Raw genomic sequence first — 25,169 nt, 5'->3', positions numbered from 1 at the left:
AATTCTGAAAGCAGCAAGGGATAAACGTGCCCTCACATATAAAGGGAGACCTATAAGACTCGTGACTGATCTCTCTTTTGAAACTTGGCAGGCCAGAAAGGATTGGCACGATATCTTCAGTGTGCTAAACAGAAAAAATATGCAGCCGAGAATCTTTTATCCAGCAAGTCTGTCATTTAGAATAGGAGAGATAAAGGTCTTCCCAAACAAACAAAAACTGAAGGAATTTGTCACCACTAAACCAGCCCTACAAGAGATTCTAAGGGGGATCCTGTGAGACAAAGTACCAGAGACATCACTGCAAGCATAAAACATACAGACATCACAATGACTCTAAACCCGTATCTTTCTATAATAACACTGAATGTAAATGGATTAAATGCGCCAACCAAAAGACATAGGGTATCAGAGTGGATAAAAAAACAAGACGCATCTATTTGCTGTCTACAAGAGACTCATTTTAGATCTGAGGACACCTTCAGATTGAGAGTGAGGGGATGGAGAACTATTTATCATGCTACTGGAAGCCAAAAGAAAGCTGGAGTAGCCATACTTATATCAGACAAACTAGACTTTAAATTAAAGGCTGTAACAAGAGATGAAGAAGGGCATTATATAATGATTACAGGGTCTATCCATCAGGAAGAGCTAACAATTATAAATGTCTATGCGCCGAATACCGGAGCCCCCAAATATATAAAACAATTACTCATAAACATAAGCAACCTTATTGATAAGAATGTGGTCATTGCAGGGGACTTTAACACCCCACTTACAGAAATGGATAGATCATCTAGACACACGGTCAATAAAGAAACAAGGGCCCTGAATGATACATTGGATCAGATGGACTTGACAGATATATTTAGAACTCTGCATCCCAAAGCAACAGAATATACTTTCTTCTCGAGTGCACATGGAACATTCTCCAAGATAGATCATATATACTGGGTCACAAAACAGCCCTTCATAAGTTTACAAGAATTGAAATTATACCATGCATACTTTCAGACCACAATGCTATGAAGCTTGAAATCAACCACAGGAAAAAGTCTGAAAAACCTCCAAAAGCATGGAGGTTAAAGAACACCCTACTAACGAATGAGTGGGTCAACCAGGCAATTAGAGAAGAAATTTAAAAATATATGGAAACAAACGAAAATGAAAATACAACAATCCAAACGCTTTGGGACGCAGCGAAGGCAGTCCTGAGAGGAAAATACATTGCAATCCAGGCCTATCTCAAGAAACAAGAAAAATTCCAAATACAAAATCTAACAGCACACCTAAAGGAAATAGAAGCAGAACAGCAAAGGCAGCCTAAGCCCAGCAGAAGAAGAGAAATAATAAAGATCAGAGCAGAAATAAACAATATAGAATCTAAAAAAAATGTAGAGCAGATCAACGAAACCAAGAGTTGGTTTTTTGAAAAAATAAACAAAATTGACAAACCTCTAGCCAGGCTTCTCAAAAAGAAAAGGGAGATGACCCAAATAGATAAAATCATGAATGAAAATGGAATTATTACAACCAATCCCTCAGAGATACAAACAATTATCAGGGAATACTATGAAAAATTATATGCCAACAAATTGGACAACCTGGAAGAAATGGACAAATTCCTAAACACCCACACTCTTCCAAAACTCAATCAGGAGGAAATAAAAAGCTTGAACAGACCCATAACCAGGGAAGAAATTGAATCAGTCATCAAAAATCTCCCAACAAATAAGAGTCCAGGACCAGATGGCTTCCCAGGGGAGTTCTACCAGACGTGTAAAGCAGAGATAATACCTATCCTTCTCAAGCTATTCCAAAAAATAGAAAGGGAAGGAAAACTTCCAGACTCATTCTATGAAGCCAGTATTACTTTGATTCCTAAACCAGAGACCCAGTAAAAAAACAGAACTACAGGCCAATATCCCTGATGAATATGGATGCAAAAATTCTCAATAAGATACTAGCAAATCGAATTCAATGGCATATAAAAAGAATTATTCACCATGATCAAGTGGGATTCATTCCTGGGATGCAGGGCTGGTCCAACATTTGCAAATCAATCAACATGATACATCACATTAACAAAAAAAAAAAGAGAAGAACCATATGATCCTGTCAATCGATGCAGAAAAGGCCTTTGACAAAATCCAGCACCCTTTCTTAATAAAAACCCTTGAGAAAGTCGGGATAGGAGGAACATACTTAAAGATCATAAAAGCCATTTATGAAAAGCCCACAGCTAACATCATCCTCAATGGGGAAAAACTGAGAGCTTTTTCCCTGAGATCAGGAACACAACAGGGATGCCCACTCTCACCGCTGTTGTTTAACATAGTGCTGGAAGTTCTAGCATCAGCAATCAGACAACAAAAGGAAATCAAAGGCATCAAAATTGGCAAAGATGAAGTCAAGCTTTCGCTTTTTGCAGATGACATGATATTATACATGGAAAATCCAATAGACTCCACCAAAAGTCTGCTAGAACTGATACATGAATTCAGCAAAGTTGCAGGATACAAAATCAATGTACAGAAATCAGTTGCATTCTTATACACTAACAATGAAGCAACAGAAAGACAAATAAAGAAACTGATCCCATTCACAATTGCACCAAGAAGCATAAAATACCTAGGAATAAATCTAACCAAAGATGTAAAAGATCTGTATGCTGAAAACTATAGAAAGCTTATGAAGGTAATTGAAGAAGATATAAAGAAATGGAAAGACATTCCCTGCTCATAGATTGGAAGAATAAATATTGTCAAAATGTCAATACTACCCAAAGCTACCCACACATTCAATGCAATCCCAATCAAAACTGCACCAGCATTCTTCTCGAAACTAGAACAAGCAATCCTAAAATTCATATGGAACCACAAAAGGCCCCGAATAGCCAAAGTAATTTTGAAGAAGAAGACCAAAGCAGGAGGCATCACAATCCCAGACTTTAGCCTCTACTACAAAGCTGTAATCATCAAGACAGCATGGTATTGGCACAAAAACAGACACGTAGACCAATGGAATAGAATAGAAACCCCAGAACTAGACCCACTAACGTATGGCCAACTCATCTTTGACAAAGCAGGAAAGAACATCCAATGGAAAAAAGACAGTCTCTTTAACAAATGGTGCTGGGAGAACTGGACAGCAACATGCAGAAGGTTGAAACTAGACCACTTTCTCACACCATTCACAAAAACAAACTCAAAATGGATAAAGGACCTGAATGTGAGACAGGAAACCATCAAAACCTTAGAGGAGAAAGCAGGAAAAGACCTCTCTGACCTCAGCCGCAGCAATCTCTTACTCGACACATCCCCAAAGGCAAGGGAATTAAAAGCAAAAGTGAATTACTGGGACCTTATGAAGATAAAAAGCTTCTGCACAGCAAAGGAAACAACCAACAAAACTAAAAGGCAACCAACGGAATGGGAAAAGATATTTGCAAATGACGTATCGGACAAAGGGCTAGTATCCAAAATCTATAAAGAGCTCACCAAACTCCACACCCAAAAAACAAATAACCCAGTGAAGAAATGGGCAGAAAACATGAATAGACACTTCTCTAAAGAAGACATCCGGATGGCCAACAGGCACGTGAAAAGATGTTCAACCTCGCTCCTTATCAGGGAAATACAAACCAAAACCACACTCAGATATCACCTCACGCCAGTCAGAGTGGCCAAAATGAACAGATCAGGAGACTGTAGATACTGGAGAGGATGTGGAGAAACGGGAACCCTCTTGCACTGTTGGTGGGAATGTAAATTGGTGCAGCCGCTCTGGAAAGCAATGTGGAGGTTCCTCAGAAAATTAAAAATAGACCTACCCTATGACCAGCAATAGCACTGCTAGGAATTAACCCAAGGGATACAGGAGTACTGATGCATAGGGGCACTTGTACCCCAATGTTTATAGCAGCACTCTCAACAATAGCCAAATGATGGAAAGAGCCTAAATGTCCATCAACTGATGAATGGATAAAGAAATTGTGGTTTATATACACAATGGAGTACTACGTGGCAATGAGAAAGAATGAAATATGGCCTTTTGTAGCAACGTGGATGGAACTGGAGAGTGTGATGCTAAGTGAAATAAGCCATACAGAGAAAGACAGATACCATATGGTTTCACTCTTATGTGGATCCTGAGAAACATAACAGAAACCCATGGGAGAGGGGAAGGAAAAAAAAAAAAAAAAAGGTTAGAGTGGGAGAGAGCCAAAGCATAAGAGACTGTTAAAAACTGAGAAGAAACTGAGGGTTGATGGGGGGTGGGAGGGAGGGGAGGGTGGGTGATGGGTATTGAGGAGGGCACCTTTTGGGATGAGCACTGGGTGTTGTATGGAAACCAATTTGACAGTAAATTTCATATATTAAAATAAATAAATAAATAAATAAATAAATAAATAAATAAATAAGAATTTTCATTATTATGACAACTTACAAAATGGGAGAGAGGGTAAACCCTCACACTCTACCACTGACACCCAACTCTGTAGGATGATTAATAGCCTGAACTAATAGGTTTGATTGGTAAAAGTTGGCCTGTACTAATAGTAGGCAAACATGCTTAAATTTAATACAGATAAATGAAGATTAGCTTATTCAATAGCTTTGCACAAATAAAATTAAAAATTCACAATTAATGGGGTACCAGAGACCCAAAAGAATCAGCAATGAAATGTTGTTTTTCTTTTTTTAATTTTTTTTAATGTTTTTACTTATTTTTGAGAGAGAGAGACACACACACACACACAGAGCATGAGCGGGGGAAGGATAGAGAGGGAGACACAAAATCCGAAGCAGGCTCCAGGCTCTGAGCTGTCAGCACAGAAGCCGACACAGGGCTCGAACTCATGAGCTGTGAGATCATGACCTGAGCTGAAGTCGGACGCTTAAACGACTGAGCCACCCAGGTGCCCCCATCAGAATAAATTTTTTTTAAGTCATGTCATCTACAGAGATAATTTTATTTTTTTCCTTTCTAATTTGGATGACTTTTATTTCTTTTTCTTGCCTAATTGCTCTACCTATAATTTCCAGTACTATGCTGAATGGAAGTGGTAAAAGCAGTCATGCTCATCTTGTTCCTCATCTTAAAAAAACTTTCAGTCTTTCAACACTTAGTATAATGCTAGCTGTGGGTATTTATATATTGCTTTTATCATGTTGAGGAAGTTCTCTTCTATTGCTAGTTCACTGAGTATTTTCATCATGAAAGGGTGCTGATTTTTGTCAAACGCTTTTTTCTGCATTAATTGAGATGATCATGTGGGGTTTTTTCCCCCTTCATTCTATTAATGTGGTATATTACATTGATTGATTTTCATATGATGAACCATCCTTGTAAGTGTTTCATTGTCTTTTCCTGGAAATATATCCACAAACCAGGAAATAAAAAGCATCCTTTTAGAGCCAAATGACTAAACTTTGACCAGAAAAATACTGTCAACTCATCTGTATTGTAATGTGAAAAGATCTGTTGCTTTTCAATCCCTAGTTTAGTAAAATACTAGCAGGATGATACCGTCAGTCACACACAGTCCACCAATTTGTCATCTGGCCTACTTAGCATACTCCTCTCTTCAAATGCAAGTTTTGCTCTGGGGGTTGTCTACTGCTCACTCATACAGACTCTGCAGAGAATTACCTACACCAGAAACTGTAATTGCTTAACCTCTATCTGGAAAGTAGTAGGAGTAAGAATTTCTACTGGAATTGGAGTAGGAGATAATTTTGGTGAATGGGTACAGAGACAATATTCAACTAGTCTCAATTTCAAGTATTCTGTAATAATTAGTGGACCATTTGTTTTTCATTTCTAGTTAAGGAAATACAATAACTCTGGCTGGAGCACTTACATGAACAGTAAATTTGACAAGGGATTATTGAGGGAAAGCAGCTAGGAAGATTAAAGATAACTAAAATGACCTATTTTGCTTAAAGCTCACAGTTCAGGGTCAATTGGAATATTATACAAATATGCTTTACACTAGATAGTTTATGTGAATCAGTAGAAGACTCAATGCATTAACATGCTAACACATCAGTCATTTCCTATTTATACAAACTGCTGATCCATTCATTATGTGTCATTGCACTAGGCACTCTTGACAGAGAGATGAACAAATAGGACTTCTTTCCTCTCCCGTAACTTAGTCTTAAGAGAAAAAAAAAAGAAAAAGAAAGAAATTATAACACAATGGCTAAATACAAAAACGTATTTAATGCACTAAGCTGTCAGACAAATAAGAAAGTATTAATATATTGTAGTTACTATCATTATTACCAGGCAGAAACAAAGTACAGAGAGAAATATACTAAGGAAATACAAAGTTTAAAAACTTGTTTGTTCATTCATTATTCATTCATTTAGACATTTGTTGTACATCTATATGCATTGATATTGGGAATACTAAAATAAATGAGAAACCATAGTCCCTGACATTGAACACTCAAGTCTAGAGGGAAAAACAGACAATAATAATCTACTGTGATAAGTGCAACAAGAGGAAGTAAATATAGTTGCTATGGAATCAGAGATACCTAAAGGAGACAAAAAAGGAAAAATCAATAAAAGTCAGGTCTGAATTATTTTATAACAAATAGAAAAAGCTGAGGAAGTCACTTACAAGTGACATCTAAATTAAATCTTAAAGGAACCAGTCAAGCAACTATAAAGAGTACTCCCATCTCAAGGCCCCTATACTTGCTGTTCCATCTACCTGGAACGTGTCCATAGATACTCATATGGCTTACTTCTTATTTCATCAAACTCTGATCAAATTAAACTTCCTCAGAGGGGCCTTTCTGACCATCCTATCTAAAGCTGCTCCCGATAGCACCCTCTTCTCTTACCCCACTCTTACTGTTTTTCCTAGCTCTCATCACAATTGGACACACTTATTATCTATTTGTTTCTGTTGGTCTCCCTCACTAGAAATATTAACCCATGGGGCCAACGACTGTCTTGCTTACTATGTGTCACAGTACAGACACCAATGCTTGATCGACAGGAGGTACTCAGTATCTATCAAATGAATAAAGCAAAGAAGAGCCAGAAAAATTCAGGCAGAGCAAGAAAAATGTACAGAAGAAAGTTATGAAAAATGGGCCATGGCTGGGTACTCTTGACTAATAATAATTGTAATAGCAATTATTTTTATTAAGGATTCACTTATGGACCAAGCACTATTCTCAGCAATTTATTTGTATTATCTCATCTAATCTTCACAATCTATAAAATAGACACTCTTATTCACATTTTACATATGAAGAATCTGAAACACAAGGAGATTAAATGAGGTACCCAAATTCACATAGCTAGCAAATGGCAAAACTAGAATTCCAAGACAAGCAGTACAATGCCAGGGCTCATTTAACCACTTTTTTAACCACTGCCCCAAAGCATAGAGAAATGATAACCTCTCTGGGTTGTTTCTACATATGTTTAAAAAAAGAAAGAAAAATATCTACTATAAGCAGTCTTCGTGAATATTATATGTTTCATATACTTAAAATACTTATATATTACACATCAGTAGTTTTTTCAGAATATGAACTACATTTACCATGCAAAAGGCTAAGTAAATCCCCCACCCCCAAGTTTCTGATTCTGATTCATAATAGGACTGAATGAGGTCTAAGAATTTGCATTTCTAAGAAGTTCTCAGATGATGCTGATATATACAAGTTCACTCTCAAGAACCCCTGAGCTACATAACCAAAATGTGAATTAATAATACTTTCAAATAACATAGGTTTCTTTTTTTTTTTTTTCAACGTTTTTTATTTATTTTTGGGACAGAGAGAGACAGAGCATGAACGGGGGAGGGGCAGAGAGAGAGGGAGACACAGAATCGGAAACAGGCTCCAGGCTCTGAGCCATCAGCCCAGAGCCCGACGCGGGGCTCGAACTCACGGACCGCGAGATCGTGACCTGGCTGAAGTCGGACGCTTAACCGACTGCGCCACCCAGGCGCCCCAACATAGGTTTCTTGAACAATCAAACGCTGAACTAGGCACCTTCAAGGTACTGTATATACATGTGCATGCTTTCCTCTAAAGATCAGGGACAGAACAAGAATGTCCACTCTCGACACTTCTATTCAACCTTGTATTAGAGGTCTTAGCCAGCGAAATTAGGCAAGAACATTGCATAAAAGGCATTCAGATTGGAAAGGAAGAGGTAAAACTCTCTCTATTCATAGATGACATGATCTTATACAGTACATAAAACTTCCTAAGGAATCCACTAAAAACCTATTAGAACTAACAAATGAGTTCTGTAAGGTTGCACGATACAAGGTCAATATACAAAAATTAACTGAATTTTTATACACTTGCAATGAACAATATGAAAATGAAATTAAGAAATCAATTCCATTCAAATAACAAGAATAAAGAAGAATAAGATACTTAAGAATAAATTTAACAAAAAAGTACAGAACTTACACTCTAAAAACTATTAGACATTGTTGAACAAAATTAAAGATATATAAGATGGGGAAAAAAATCACATGTTCATGGATTGGAAGACTTAACATTAAGATAGGTATATTCTCCATACTAATTTACAGACTCAAAGCAATCTCTATGAGAATTCCAAATGCTTCTTTGTAGAAAAGGATAAGCCAATTCTAAAATTCATATGGGATTGCAAGGAACCCAGAGTAGCCAAAAACAATCCTGAAAAGAAAAACAAAGTTACAGGACTAACACTTCTCAATTTCAAAACTTACCACTAACACCCCTGTAATAAATATTCCCAATACAGCTTTATTAGATGTTCAAGCTTCAGGATAAGGTTCAGTAGCCATAGCTGTAGTATAACCAAACACTACAAGCATGTCCCCTAAATAAATTTAAAAAACTATTAAACCTAAAAAAGATCCCCCGAAATTTAATACAATACCACAACCGATACCACCAGCCACAATCAAACCAAACCCACCATAAATTGGAGAAGGCTTTGAAGAAAAACTTACAAAGCTTACTACGAAAATTGTACTTAAATACAATGTATGTTATCATTATTCTCACATGGAATCTAATCATGACCAATGATATGAAAAACCATCGTTGTATTTCAACTATAAGAATTTAATGACCAACATTCGAAAATCACACCCCCTCATTAAAATCATTAACCACTCATTTATCGACCTACCTGCCCCGTCCAATATCTCAGCATGATGAAACTTCAGCTCCCTATTAGGAGTCTGCCTAATCCTACAAATTCTTACAGGCCTTTTCCCAGCTATACACTACACATGAGACACAATAACCGCCTTCTCATCAGTCACCCATATCTTCCATGATGTTAACTATGACTGAATTGTAATCAAGACAGTGTTGTACTACACAAGGACAGACATATAGATCAACACGATAGAATTAAAAGTCCAGAAATAATCTCATGCATCTATGGTCAAATGATTTTTGACAAAATCATTTGGTGTGGAAAGAACAGTCTTTTCAACAAATGGTGCTGTGACAACTGGAGATCCGTGCGAAAGTATGAAGTTGGACCATTATCTCACACCATGTACAAAAAACTAACTCAAAACAAATTAAAGACCTAAATGTAAAAGCTAAAATTATAAAACCCTTAGAAGAAAACATAGGGATAAATCTTTATGACCTGATATTTGCCAAAAAATTCTTGTATATAACACCAAAAGCACAAGTAACAAAAGAAAAAAAAAAAACAGATAAACTGGACTTCATCAAAACTTAAAAGTTGTATGTATCAAAAGACACTGTCAAGAGAGTAGAAAGACAACCCACAGAATGGGAGAAAATATTTGCAAATCATATATCTCAAAAGGGATTTATATCTACAATATATAACGAATACTTACAACTCAATAACAAGAAGACAAATAACCCAATTGAAAAACTGGCAAAGGACATCAATGAACATTACTCCAAAGAAGATATACAAATGGCTAAAAAGCACATGAAAAAATGGTAGGCATCATCTGTCAACAAAGAAATGAAATCAAAACCACAATGAGATACTATTTCACAGCCACTAGGATTCTGGGCACAGCTGGAATCGAAAAGTCAAATAACAATTATTAAAGAGGATGTGGAACCTCATACACAGCTGGTGGGAATGTAAACTGGTGCCGCTGCTTTGGAAAACAGTCTGGCAATTCCTCAAGCAATAAATCATAAAGTTACTATGTGACCTGATAAATATCCAGCAGATATAAAAACATATATCCACACAAAAACCTGAACATGAATGTTCATAGCAGATTATTTATAATAGCCAAAGGAGAAAACAACCCAAATGTCCATCAACAGATGAATGGATAAAGAAAATGTAGTATAACTGTACCATGAAATATTATTTGGCCACAAAAAGTAATGAATACTGATACTTACTACAACTTGGATAAACCTCAGAAACATTATGTTAAGAGAAAGAAACCTGGGAATGCAAGCTGGTACAGCCACTCTGGAAAACAATATGGAGGTTCTTCAAAAAACTCAAAAAAGAAGTACCCTACGACCCAGCAATAGCACTACTAGTCATTTATCCAGGAGATACAAGTGTGCTGTTTCAAAGGGACACATGCACCCCCATGTTTATAGCAGCACTATTAACAATAGCCAAAGTATGGAAAGAACCCAAATGTCCATCAATGGATGAATAGATAAAGAAAATGTAGTATATATATACAATGGAGTATTACTCGGCAATCAAAAAGAATGAAATCTTGCCATTTGCAACTACATGGATAGAACTGGAGGGTATTATGCTAAGTGAAATTAGTCAGAGAAAGACAAAAATCATATGACTTCACTCATATGAGGACTTTAAGAGACAAAACAGATGAACATAAGGGAAGGGAAACAAAAATAATATAAAAACAGGGAGGGGGACAAAACAGAAGAGACTCATAAATATGGAGAACAAATTGAGGGTTACTGATAGGGTTGTGGGAGGGGTGATGGGCTAAATGGGTAAGGGGCACTAAGGAATCTACTCCTGCAATCATTGTTGCACTGTATGCTAACTAATTTGGATGTAAATTTAAAAAAATAAAAAATAGGGGCGCCTGGGTGGCGCAGTCGGTTAAGCGTCCGACTTCAACCAGGTCACGATCTCGCGGTCCGTGAGTTCGAGCCCCGCGTCAGGCTCTGGGCTGATGGCTCGGAGCCTGGAGCCTGTTTCCGATTCTGTGTCTCCCTCTCTCTCTGCCCCTCCCCCATTCATGCTCTGTCTCTCTCTGTCCCAAAAATAAATAAAAAACGTTGGAAAAAAAAATAATAATAAATAAATAAATAAAATAAAATAAATAATAAATAAAACAAGTTAAAAAAAAAAAAAACAAGAGAGAGAGAGAGAGAAAGAAACCAGTCACAAGAGTCCACATAGTACATGATTCCATTCACACAAAGTCCAGAATAAGAAAATCTAATTGAGACAGAAAATAGATTAGTGGTTGTTTAGGACTGGGAAAAGCATGGAAGAGAAGAGGATGATACCTAAAGGGTACAAGGTTTCTTTCTGAGGTGATAAAAATGTTCTCAAATTGCCTGTGGTGATGATGATTGCACACATCTATGAATAGACTAAAAGTCACTTAAGTGCATTTTTTAAATGGGTAAATTGTATGATATATAGATTATATATATGTCAATAAGTTTCTTTAAAAAGTAAAAATTTATTTAAAATGCTAAAACAATACAGCGGGAAGCTCAAAGAAAGCTTGTTAACAATTAAACAATTTTCAGTAAATTTACAATTCCAGAGTATGCTTTTCTTTCCACCTAGCCTCATGATGAAAAGCTATAATTACTACTTAAAAAATAATTTTAAAATATTTTTAATAGTTATTAAACATGTATAAGTATATAAGTCATGCCAATCATACACTTATTTTAAAAAATAAAATGTTTTGGGAAGTTTTCTTTATAAGTGTTGTGTGTGTGTGTGTGTGTGTGTGTGTGTGGTTATAGGAAAATAAATCTTGTCCATCTTAATCTACAAATACTGATACTGGTAAAATTCCTATACTAAAATAAGGAAGAAAATAGTCATAAAAAGCTGTCAGGATATAAAAGAAAAAAAAACTGTCAAGCACAGAGACAAGCCAGGACATTTTAAACAAGTCTGGCTCAAAGTACAGTCAATAAAGTTAAGTTTTTGAACTGTTCTCAAGTGCCAGATGGTTCAGAATCCACCCCCAGGTCTTACAAGGCCCTGCATAAAAGTGTGCCAGAATAAAAAAAAAAAAGCAAAAAAACAAAAACATGGAACAGAATGTAGAGAACAAGACTAAGAATGAAAGCAACCCAGCCTACAAAAAAGGATGAAAACTGTAAGCAAACTGAAATCATCCAATCTTCTTCAAGCTACAATTTTTAATGCCAATTTCCTATGCTAAGTGAACTTCACAAACTATAAATGTAGTTTGCAGCCAAATTAAATATATTCAACTTAATTCCTTCACAATAGTATTTTTGAGATTATTGTTCCTATCTGAGTAAAATACTGCTTTCCGCTTTGCCATTCAAGATCTTATAAACATACACTAAACAAAAATTACTCAAGTTTAACTTCAAAACCCAAAGGTATAAAAAAAAAAACCCCAAAGGTATATATAGAAAAATAATTTAATTATGTGGTAAATACCATCTATAACTCTACAAAAAAGAATTCAGCAAATGGTATATGAAAGGTTATTTGCAACAGCATTAATTATGATTTATACATCAATTGCTATTATTCGTGAGGGCTTAAGTAAACTATAAAACATCCAATTAATGAATACAGTCTAAAGACATTAAAAAGATGCTATGACGATCACATAGAAAAACACCTATAATGTTAAGGAAAACATTACAAAATTGTGTGCGTGCGTGTGTGTGTGTGTGTGTGTGTGTGGAGAGAGTCAGGTTATAACTACATTTTAAAAAACATGTAAAGATGGGGCGCCTGGGTGGCTCAGTCAGTTGAGCGGCCTACTTAAGCTCAGGTCATGATCTCACAGCTCATGAGTTTGAGCCCTACATCGGGCTCTGTGCTGACAGCTCAGAACCTGGAGCCTGTTTCAGATTCTGTGTCTCCCTCTCTCTCTGTCCCTAACCCACTTGCATTCTGTCTCTGTCTCTCTCAAAACAAACAAACAAACAAACAAACAAACAAACAAACATTAAAAAACATGTAAAGAGGGGTGCCTGACTTCGACTCAGGTCATGATGTCACAGCTTGTGAGTTCGAGCTCACACCGGGCTCGCTGTGGTCAGCACAGAGCCTACTTTGGATCCTCTGTCCACCTCCCTCTGCCCCTCCCACCCACTTGCTCTCATTCTCTCTCTCTAAGATAAATAAACATTTTTTTAAAAAATGTAAAGAGTCGCCTGGGTGGCTCAGTCAGTTGAGCGACCAACTCTTGATTTCAACTCATGTCATGAACACAAGGTCATGGGATCAAGCCCTGCATCAGGCTCTGTGCTGAGCATGGAGCCTGCTTAAAATTCTCTTTCTCTCTCTCTCTCTCTCTCTCTCTCTCTCTCTCTCTCTCTCTCCCCTTCTGCTCCTCTCCCTTGCTCACTCTCTCTCTAAAATTAAAAAAAAAGGAAAAAAAAGGAAAAAAACTAAAACTTTTAAAGAATGGGGTAGATGGTGATCCATGCTTTTCCTAACTATTATTCTGCATGTCCCAGTTTTCTTCAATGAGTGAAGAATTTTGGACATGAAAATATCTAAAACAATATTTACACGAGTTCTGCAAATAAGAACAACAACACTTCTATTTTTTTTTAAGTTTTAAGTTATTTTTGAGAAACAGAGAGAAAGCACAAGCAAGGCAAGCGCAGAGAGAGAGGGAGGGATTCCCAAGCAGGCTCCACAATGTCAGCGCAGAGTCCGATGTGCAGCCTGATCTCACGAACCATGAGATCATGAGTTCATGAGATCATGACCTGAGCCAAATCAAGAGCCGGATGCTTACCCAACTGAGCCACCCAGGTGCCCCAACAACAGCACTTCTGTTTACTGAATGTCTCCTATATTTTAACAATGTATATACATCATCCATAAGGAAGTTCTGAGAGTTTAGGTAACTTGCCATGGGCACCCACAGAGAGTACAGTGGCAGAGGGAGAATTCAAATCCATATTTGTCTTGTACTAAGTCCAGTGTTCTTCCCACTGTATAAAACTTCTGTCAGTATCCCTGGGATAGAAATCTTGATACTCTGAATATTCTATATACTATTTTACAGTAGGTCACATATTCTTTGAAGCCTATTCCTTGAAATCCCTCCCTAATGTCCTATGCTCGAAGTTAAAAAATCTGGCTTTATTACAAAGAAAAAAAAAGCAGAGAATAAATCATAAGAAAATGGATGTTACATCCCCCAATGTGGACCCTATGCACCAAAATAAAATTTGACTTAAGTCAAATGTTCCAATGGTTTTATGTTGTCCTTTAAGTACAACCTGAAATGTCATCTATAGTATCAATCAATTTAAAAACTAAATTACCACAAAAAGTTCCATCATAATCACAGGAGACTCCACAGCACCCCAGGACCTTAGTTCTATCATCCTTTTTCAAGGTACTTAACATCCCAGAAAGTCAGTGTTTATCTCCCTAAAAGACTAAAAGGTTCTTTAGTATATGCATGAGTCTAGGCCTTATTTTCTTTGTATGTCTAAGGCCTAACACAGTGATGACATAGAGGAGGCATTCAGTAAATGTTTTCTGAAATAAGAGACCAACCAGCAATAACAGAAGCATCTTTGGTGCACAGAAGTTTCACATTTTTCATATATGCCTAATGATAAATACCTATGCTGTCTGTACCTACAGAATACAAGATAAAATGAAGTTACCAATAATCCTTGGTATCAATGATCTATGAAAATTCTAAGTACAACATTTCATAAAAATTAACAGCCCTATAAATAACTAAAACCCACTGATTATAAATATTTGGCTAGTGCTGGTAGTAGTTATTATTATAATTATTATTATTATTAGCTGCTACCATTTAAACTGATCGTGGACATTTATATCCATTATTGCACATAATCTTCACAACAAATCCTGCAAGTTGTTTATCCCCCATTTTATAGGCTTAAAAAAACAAACAAAAAAACAGAAGCTAAGAAACTTGCTACACAATCAAATAAAGGATGTAAACCTCAGACATTCTCACTGTAAAGCCCAATACCTCCCATTATTTCACCCTAGCTCTCAACAATGTTCATATTTGGAGTGCCAGATACCCTTAAGTCTAGTGGTTCTAGGTTTTATTTAATAAAATAGTTTCTTAGGGAATTTTTTTCTGATAACATGGAGTCATCTTTAGCGATAAAATACTGAAGGAACTCCAAGTCCAAACTAACATGTCCAAGAGAATACTAGCTTAAAAATAAATATTGGCATAATGTACACAAACCCAGACAGGCTTAGGTTTTCGTGAGTAATAAATTCCTAGGTTGCAAAATGTAACACTTCTATCAAGTCTACAAAAACCCTCTACTATCTGGTACAATAATCACTTTCTAGAGGTGTGGGCTATGCAATGATAAGTTGATTTTCACATAAAAAGATGTTGCAGCCTAGAACGTATGTTCAGTTAACCAAGCATTAGTACCATAATTACATCTGTTAGAGCTATTATTCTGTCCTCAAAATTACAACACACTTGCTCAATTTATATGAATTGTTTACACTACTTGGGTTACAATTCTTGCTCCACTACTTAGCATCAGCTTGACCTTGAACAAATTACTTCACCTCTGTGCTTGAATTTCCTTTTTGTGAAACAAAGATAACAAGGATGATCCAGTTATCAGGTGGTAAGGATTACTGAAAAGTTCATCAGGTTGTAAAGATTATTAAAAACAGTGCCTGACACATAAGTGCTCAGTATTAATTATTATTATTATCATCCCAATATTGACCTCTTCTCTCTCTCCCTCTTTCTGTCACACACACGTACACATACCACACTCTGAATAATTTGTTCCTTTTATATAACAATAGAGGAATATAGTATCATGTGAATGTTCATTTTCATAAAGTTGTCTGACTTATTGTCAATGAGTGTTTACAGGAAACAGTATAGCAAATATGTTTGAGAACAGATATGCCCGGGCTTAAATCTCATATCCACCACTTACAACACAACCCTAAGTAATACAGAAGATTAATTCCTATTTTATAAAGACTATGAAGATCAAGTGAAATGTAGAAATCACCTAAAAGTACATAATGCTTATTAGGAGTTTAAGAACAATTAGTCCTCTTCCTTCTCAATACTATTATAAGATTATTTTCCTTTCAGTATCTTTGCATTACTATTTAGCCCACTAGATAGAATTGTTCCACAACTAAAGATCACACTAAGGAAGGCAGAGAAATCGCACATAAAATTAAATTCACAATTTCCAATTTCTTACCATGTAAATTTTTTAAGTTCAAAATCTATGCACAATTAGCCATTCATGGCTCATGGCAGGCTAGGGAATAAAAACATGAAGATAAACTACTCCCCCATTCCTATCCCAAGAAGGCATATATCTCTATATCTCCTTTATGCCTTACTGGATCACTAAGGTTAAAAAGTATATATTTAAACTAGTGATGCTCCAATGGAATACTACGTGGCAATGAGAAAGAATGAAATATGGCCTTTTGTAGCAACGTGGATGGAACTGGAGAGTGTGATGCTAAGTGAAATAAGCCATACAGAGAAAGACAGATACCATATGGTTTCACTCTTATATGGATCCTGAGAAACTTAACAGAAACCCATGGGGGAGGGGAAGGAAAAAAAAAAAAGAGGTTAGAGTGGGAGAGAGCCAAAGCATAAGAGACTGTTAAAAACTGAGAACTGAGGGTTGATGGGGGGTGGGAGGGAAGGGAGGGTGGGTGATGGGTATTGAGGAGGGCACCTTTTGGGATGAGCACTGGGTGTTGTATGGAAACCAATTTGACAATAAATTTCATATATTAAAAATAAATAAATAAATAAATAAATAAATAAACAAACAAACAAACTAGTGATGCTCAACTAGGGGCAATTTTGTTCCCCAAAAGACATCTGGCAATATCTGGAGATATTTTTGATTGTCCCAAATGGAAAGAGTACTATTAGCATCTCATGGGTATGGATGCTGCAAAACATCCCACAATGCAAAGAACAGCTCCCCACACCAAAGAATTACCTGGCCCAAAATGTCAACAGTGCCAAGGTTGAAAAACCATGATCTAAAAAATCCAAAATATTGTAATATAGAAGCTTTCCCCCAAAAAAGTATGGTCTTGCCCCACTGTTCTTGGCCAAATTTTTATTTTTACTGAAACATAATCAGACATAAGCGTCTTGATTATTCCAGATGAGAGACTCCTGGTACCATTAACTTCCCCTTACAAAATCCTCAATCTAACAGGGGAGGAAGTAAGGCTTACTTTTCTTTGTATACCTGTACCATATAAAAAACAAGTTTTTAAATGAGCTCCAACCTTCAATTTTTAAATGCACTTTCAATTTATGAAAGCATTACTTATATCACAAAGTTAAGTTTCTTATATCTTACTTCTACCTTACTCTTGTACAAAGTATTTAAAAGTTCACATTTATGTAAAAGGAAAGTACAACATATAAGGTTAATTTTAACATCATTTTTCTATATCAGGTTGACAATGAATAAAAGTTTGCTAAAATACTATACTTATGAAGCTATAGAGGAAAAGGCACATTCAGATTGCTGCTGGTACAACCTTTCTGAATGCAAATTAGTAATATCTATCCAAATATCCTTTGGCCCAACAATTATACCCACCAAAAACTAATGTACATATACCTGTTCACTAAGGTGTGCAAAAGAATATTCATTCCAGTACTTCAATAATATAGAAAACAATTGGAAACAACATATATATCCACCATTAGGTGGCTAATTACAGTATATTCATATAAGGCAAGATCCTAAAGTTTTATTTATTTATTTATTTATTTATTTTTAATGTTTGTTTATTTTTGAGAGAGAGAGAGAGACAGTGCAAGCAGGGGAGGGGCAGAAAGACAGGGAGACACAGAATCCGAAGCAAGCTCCAGGCTCTGAGCTGTCAGCACAGAGCCAGACGCGGAGCTCGAACCCACAAACCGCAAGATCATGACATTAGCCAAAGTTGGACGCTTAACCGACTGAGCCACCCAGGTGCCCCGATCCTAAAGTTTTTAAAATAATGAGGGAGAACTATATGTGCTAGTATAGAACAATCTCCTAGACTAAGCTAAAATAATAATAAATAAATAAATAATAAGCCATGAAACAATATGCAGCTTACTAAATAGAAAAATTATGCATACTTACACATACATCACAGATTATTGCTGGAAATACACAAAACAAAGTGGCAAGAATGACTGCCTCAGGGAAGGAGACTGAGGGCCCAGAACAGGAAGGAGACTTTTATGGGTATTGTTTGAATTTTTTTTTAACGTGGGCTTATGCTTTTATTTACTGACTGTAAAACTTAAGTCACAAATTCTGAGCCTTAGTATTCTCCAACTTGAAATGACAGTAATAGCCCAGCTTATTGGTTATTGGGAAAATCAAATAAGAGAGCATAAAATTCTTTGTAAATAATAAAGCAGCACACAAAATTATAAATTAGTCCTCTGACAATTCTCCAAGCCAATTATAACAATAGTTTCTATTATTCATTCTTCTGACCAATCTCTCTAAATGTAAAGATGGGAATGTTTAAGATGAAATGTGAGTGTAATCTTAGAACACAGATTTTCACTTTATATACATTCATTTCAATTTAACAGTAAATAGTCAAAAAAAGTTATCATACAGAAACGCTAAATCAGTAGACTCCAGAAGAAATACATACTGTTGAAAAGAAGGTAAATAAAAAAACTATAACCATGCTCTTATAAAATCTTGGTCCTTTCTTTTTCTTCCAGTCTTTTTTCTATGCATGCTTAACTGGGTTAGATCATTTTTCTAAATAAAATGTCTCCACTTTGTAACACAGCATTCAAATGACAACATTCTTCAAATTATTACAAGCTCCTAATAAAAATAATTTTTAATGAAGACATAATATTTTATCTTGTTGATAAGACTTTAACCACTTTAAGATGCGATTCCAGTGTATGGGTTTGCCTAATGAACTCTGCTTGGATTAACTTTTCATTTATTTCTACCAACTCTCCAGGTAACCAGATATTTCTCTTTCTCTCATTCTGCGTCTCACTCAACTCATTTTCCTGCTTCTGGTTTCCAAAGTTCCAATATTAAGTGCAAAACTCACAAAACAAAGAAGTGTGTAACTGTGTTTAATTCCTTGAAAGCAAGTATAACACCTTAGATTAAGTCCTTAAATCAGACTACTAGTGAGAAAGGAGATTAGAACTATGATTTGTTACTAAATAAAGATGCTCAATCTTTTTCTACTATTTTAGCCCATTATTGTTCTGTCTGCAAATAGAGTGAAAACAAAGAAATAACACTCTTAGGTTACTCCTGGGAGACTCTGTATTGGGCCAACCCAACTGTTCCTAATTAATTTTAACTATGACAACTCCTCCCAAATGCTGGACATTCCAAGCCATTTTTGAGAACGGCTGAATATCACTCAAGGAAGTATGGATTTCCTGAGTATACTGGACTATAATTTCAGGAACAGAAGAAAAATATCATTATTGTGCCCTTCCCATAGTAGGAACTCAAATAATATGTCATGTTAAATAAATACTCTTTCTGCTTCTGAGAACATGTTGTAATTTTTATGCTCTGTCTTGATATTTACTGTCATAACTGTTAAACCACTAAGATGGCACATTAATATACATCATGTATTTTTTTCTTTAATGAAATTGAAAACAAACACCACAAACTGAAATTCTGAGAGATTTTCTCCTCCAACTACCAGTTTCTATAAAGCAGTTATTATCACTCTGGCAATTAAAAAAAAAAGCATTAAAAAGAAAAGTATTCTTAGAGCATTTATTGTTTTAGACCATTTACTAAGATTTTTTCAATTAAGTCCCATTCTAAGGGCCTCTTAACATTTTTTAAAATGTTTATTTATTTATTTGAGAGAGAGAGAGAGCACACAGGGGAGGGGCAGAGAGAGAGGAAGAGAAAAAATCCCAAGCATAGCAGGAGCCCAACACAGGGATTGATCTCATAAATCGTGAGATCATGACCTGAGCCAAAATCAAGAGTCTGATGCTTACCTTACTGAGCCACCCAGGTGCCCCAATATAATTCATTACATCCAAAAATGTTTTTAAAGATTCTTTTTTTTTTTTTTTAAGTAACCTCCACTCCCAACATGGGTCTCGAACTCACAACCCCAAGATTAAGAGTCACATGCTCTACTAACGTAGCCAGGTAGGAGCCACTTAAGGGTTTTTTTATTATTAAAAAAGAATTCTTGCTAAATTAAACAAGAAAACTTCAGCATAAAGCTGAACTGCAGGAAGATCATTTAAAATACTCATATCATGTCATATTTCAATAAAATAAAACTTTTATCATCATCAAGAACACCACTTGTGTACCCACAATTGTACTGTCAACATACCAAGACATTGGCGATTCAGAGGCAAAAGACATGGCTTCCAGCCTCAAGAAGTTTACTATCTAATTAGGACAATGGGACATTTACTGAAAAAAAGCATCAAAAATACAAGGGAGCATTGGATATGCCAAGCATTTAGTACGCAGAGAAGTAGAATAAAATAGCTTCTGAAATCTTTGGTTCAAATCTCAGATCCACCACATACTAGGCTCATGTAAATTACTTCCCTCATTTGTAAAACTGAGTGTTAAATGAAGTAAAACCCCTTGCATATAGTAACACCCTTGTATATATAGTAGGTATTCCTTACATATAGTAAGAAAGACTGAGAGTATTATTAAGGATACAGGCTTGAGGAAGAAATGGGCAATTGGAAAAGCTTAAGGAGAGAAAGTATTAATATCTTTTTTGTAATCTATCACCACAAAGCAAAAAAATCACAAGATCTCTCTCACTCAAGTTTCACTTCTTACTGATTAGAATAAAATAGAATGCCTAGTGAAGACAACTGAAATTAGAAAACACTAAGGCTATATAACACTAAAGTACCCTGGGAAAGTCCCACTAGAGCTATAAATCATGGAATATTATCTATAAAAAAGAATGTTAGTGGGAAAGGTCCTTAAATCAGCTAATTCAAACTCCCCTACTAGAATGTAAGTTCCATGTTTTGTCTCCAGGAATTGTTATGTATTTTGTTCCTTAGTATAGCCGCAGTACCTAGAATAATTCCTAGCACATAGTGAATGTTCAACAACTTTTTGTTGAATGACTATTAAAATTAAGAAAATCAAGGCCCTGGAGACCTAACTCAATGCCATAGAGTTAGCTTTTGGCATATCCGAGACTGGAACTAACATTTCACTACTCTAGTATTCTATCCTCTCTAGGAGCTAGAATATGATAATTTAGATGATTTATTTTGGTGGCTGGGGAGTTGGCAAGTTGGTCGTCAGGCAGGGAAAGAGGAAGGAAGGAATAAATTAAAATATTTTTCACATTTCCCCCCCCAAACTGCCAGTTTTGCTTAACTGATAAAGGCAAAATATTATAAACAAGACAATCCCAGCATAGTGCCTAGCACATAATAGGTACTTAACAAATATTTGTTGAATGAAAGAACCTACTCCAAAACCATTATTATCTCACGACCAGGGGCAGAAACCAACCCAAGCATCTGTCTAATCTTTTAACTGTCACAGAGCCCTTTAAAATTTGCAGTCATTCATAAGACAGTTTTTAATCACTTTCTTCCAGATGGGCACTGAGGAAGAGAGATGAATTAAAAGATGTCCCTGCCCTGGAGGATTTCTCTCTTGAGTATGCCTATGTCTAAGTGTGTGTGTTGGGGGGGGTGGGGGGTGGGGAGTGAGGGGGGAGGCAGTGAGTATAACACAAATAGATCAATAATGAATGTGAAACCAGGCTGATTATCTTAGTTTATTTGCTTCAAGTAGTTAAAAAATTAAATTGAAAATATACAAATTAGAAAAGTTTTAAAATAACAAGGAGGCACATTAGGGTATATTAACACTTAGGTTCTTTTTCATGTCCCTTTACATGTATCTTATTGCTTCTTAATGTCTTAAAATCAAAATATTCTAAATTGATTTAATTTGAATTATCAGTATAAAGGAACCATCAACGTACATTCTCTCATATGTGAGACACTGAAGGATAATACTGATTCAGTATTTACCATGTGTACATGTTAATATTTAAATACATAACCACAAGAACATATTTAAATTATTTAACTGTCTATAAAACTGACAGAGCCTGAAGAAAATTTCCAAAGATGAATGATAGTAAACAGAAACTAAAAACACAGTATTACCCAGGGAGAGAATAAAGTATGCACACAACTAAGAAACAAATCTATAGAAGACTTCAAGAGAACAAAAACTTCAAGAAGGGAAAACTGCCTGAATTGGCCAACACAACCAGAGAGCAGGAGCCTGCCAACAGGATCTTATATAATGCAAGTCACTAACTAGACTCATAAGAAGTGAACACCCAAAAGTCAATGTTGCCACTACTCTTATTTGAGTTTCAGGATGACCCTTCCAAAGGGATTCACCGCCAAAACTAAACTGCCACATTCCAAGGATTCTCCTCTGTCATCTGCTTGTCAAAATACGATAAGCAACACCAAGAAAACTGGGAAACAAAAAGACTTCACTTAGGAAACTGAGAAATCCTGCAAACTGAAGTTAGTTATTTTACCTGAGGTACATGTTTATAGGTGACTCCAGAGAAAGAAAACATTTTTTCACTCAGTTTCTCTATCCCAGAATGCTAAATGAAACACTCCAAAGCCTTCCGCTCCAACACAGAAAACTCCAAGGCCCAAATGTATAAGCACTCACAAATCTAGGCCAAGGAGACTACAAGGTGGCAGGGAGATATAAGGCAGGAAGAAAGGCTGTGGTGGGCCTCTATGGGGAGTACATGGTCACTCCCCAGCTTTGGGGAGAACAAACTGAGAATTTGAGGTTGAGGGTGAGTTTTAGTCAGAGGAGCAGGAAGAGACTGACAGGTGCATGTCACCTCCTCATCATCCTGAACATCATGAAAAGATTACAATTGGCTTTCTTTACAGACAAGGAGGAACAAGGCTTCCCAGAGTGAATGATGTTGAAGCACAAGGTTTTCTGGGAAGCACAAGGACTGGACTCTACAACAGAAAGACAAGAGGAAAGACCCCGAGAACAAGTTCGCCCATAATGAGTGATCTCTATAGTCGTTCCCAGCACCAAGACTGGTGGAACCATCACACCTGTAAAAGGATGTTTCCCTGTTATCCGTGTGGGCAGCGATTAAGTGAAGCCCACCAGGTAAGAGTAGAAGCAGGAAGAGACGGAACTGGGGGGGTCTGACCCAGAAGGAAACCTGATCAGGAGAGGAAGAGGCTGAACTCAGGAAGAGGCTAGCAGGGTAAGCAGTTGAGAATAAGACAGACTTGGAAGAGAGGCTGACTATCAGAAACTGCTGGGGAAGGGAGGGCTTTCACTGGACTCCAGTGGGAAAAGGCCAGTTTCGAGAAGAAAGACTGGCTTAGAGAGGGCCCTGGGCGTCTAGGTCTGGAAGGTGAGTATTAACTACGGGAAGCGCTCTGCACGGCCCAGAGACCAGCCTCGTGCGGGGCAAGGGCTGACCAGGGGGTGAGGCTGATCCGCGCGAGCTCAACAGGAGCTCACCTGGAGTGCGTCTGGCCTGGAAGAAGGAAACTTCCTGGCTGGGTGAAAGCTGCGTGGAGTGAGAGGGGCCAGACGTCAGCTGAGCAGGGTAGGGGGCACGGTCCACCCAGCTGTGGGACGTAGGGGCGGCGGGACCCGGCGCTGGGGTGGGGGGGTAGTGTGGGGCGGGGTCAAGGCTGCAGCCGCGGAGCTGCGGGCTCGGGATGGCGCCCTCCCTCAGTCACAGTGTCTCACACTCGCACATATACACACGCTCTCGCTCTCACCATCGGCCACCCCGCCCGGGGCGAGAGAAACTGCCCGGGTCGGTGAACCACAGGACGGTGGGGGAGGGGGCCGGGTTGGGGACACCGGCCGACCGAGCCGGACGGGCGGGCGGCGTTACCTGTGTCAAGGAGAACTGGGCCGCCGCAGCCATGGTGTTTCCATCATGCACAGGAGGGGAAGGAAGGACGGGCAGACTGGGGCTCGGGGCGGGGAGGAGGCGGAGGGAGCGGTCAGAGGCGAGGCCCGGGCAGGCGGGCGGGCGTCTCCCCTAACTTCGACAACTTCCCTCCTCTTGCCCGCCCCGCCCCGCCTGGCCCCGCCCGCCCGGCGCCGGCGTGGCAGCGCCCAAATCCTGGCGCCGGAGTTTGAGCTGCCGGACCGGAGCCTTACACAACCCCACCTCACCCCACCCCCACCCACCGGGGCCGCCTGAGAAAACCCGGTGCGGATATAAAAGTAAGGCGGACGGGCTGTGTAGGCTTTAGGCAGGCCACCTACCTACCCTAAGCTTCTGCTTCTGAGAAATAGAGGAAATTATACCCAAAGTCCAGGTTGCTTGTGAAAACTAAATGAGATCATGATAGAAATAACAGTACTTTATATATGCTAGACTCTGTGCTAGACACTTTATCTTTCAAGGTTATGAATAGAAGGAACTGAGACACAAATAAGTATTTTACCTAAGGTCATACAGGTGATTAGAGAGCCAGATTAGAATCAAGGTCTGACTCCAAAACCTTTCATTTAACCAGCTGGTATTAGGATGTTATACTGAAAAAGAAGACTTTTGGGGCACCTGGATGACTCAGTAGGTTAAGCATCTGACTCTTGATTTCGGTTCAGATCATGATCTCACGGGTTCATGAGTTCAAACCCCGCATCAGTCTCCTTGCGCTGGCAGTGGGGAGACTGCTTGGGATTCTCTCTCTCTCTCTCTCTCTCTCTCTCTCTCTCTCTCTCTCTTTCTCTCTCTCCTCTCTCTCTCTGCCCCTCCCATACACTCACTCTCTTTCTTGCTCTCTCGAAAAATAAACGTAAAAAAATTTTTTTTTAAATAGAAAGAAAAAGAAGACTTTTAAGTCATTCCATCCAGGAGCCAAAAACCAAGTGGGAAGGGTG

The 25,169-nt window shown here is 37.6% G+C and overlaps 1 protein-coding gene across 3 annotated transcripts in view; it reads right to left on the bottom strand.

Moving 5' to 3' along the window:
- The window catches only part of EPS15 (epidermal growth factor receptor pathway substrate 15), a 158,408-nt gene extending 134,080 nt beyond the window's left edge, over nucleotides 1-24,328 (bottom strand). Inside the window, exon 1 of one of the 3 annotated variants that reach the window (XM_058696043.1) lies at nucleotides 24,169-24,328. In XM_058696043.1, coding sequence (XP_058552026.1) covers nucleotides 24,169-24,201 — 33 coding nt within the window. In that variant the 5' untranslated portion in view covers nucleotides 24,202-24,328. The remainder of the gene's footprint in view (nucleotides 1-24,168) is intronic. The other 2 variants (XM_058696039.1, XM_058696040.1) reach the window with 2 other exon arrangements.
- Nucleotides 24,329-25,169: the final 841 nt, after the last annotated feature.

Source organism: Neofelis nebulosa, chromosome 2, assembly GCF_028018385.1.
Source record: "Neofelis nebulosa isolate mNeoNeb1 chromosome 2, mNeoNeb1.pri, whole genome shotgun sequence".
Taxonomy (NCBI): Eukaryota; Metazoa; Chordata; class Mammalia; order Carnivora; family Felidae; genus Neofelis; species Neofelis nebulosa.
Note: the sequence above shows the minus strand (reverse complement) of the source record. Positions and strands in the feature narration are given on the sequence as shown.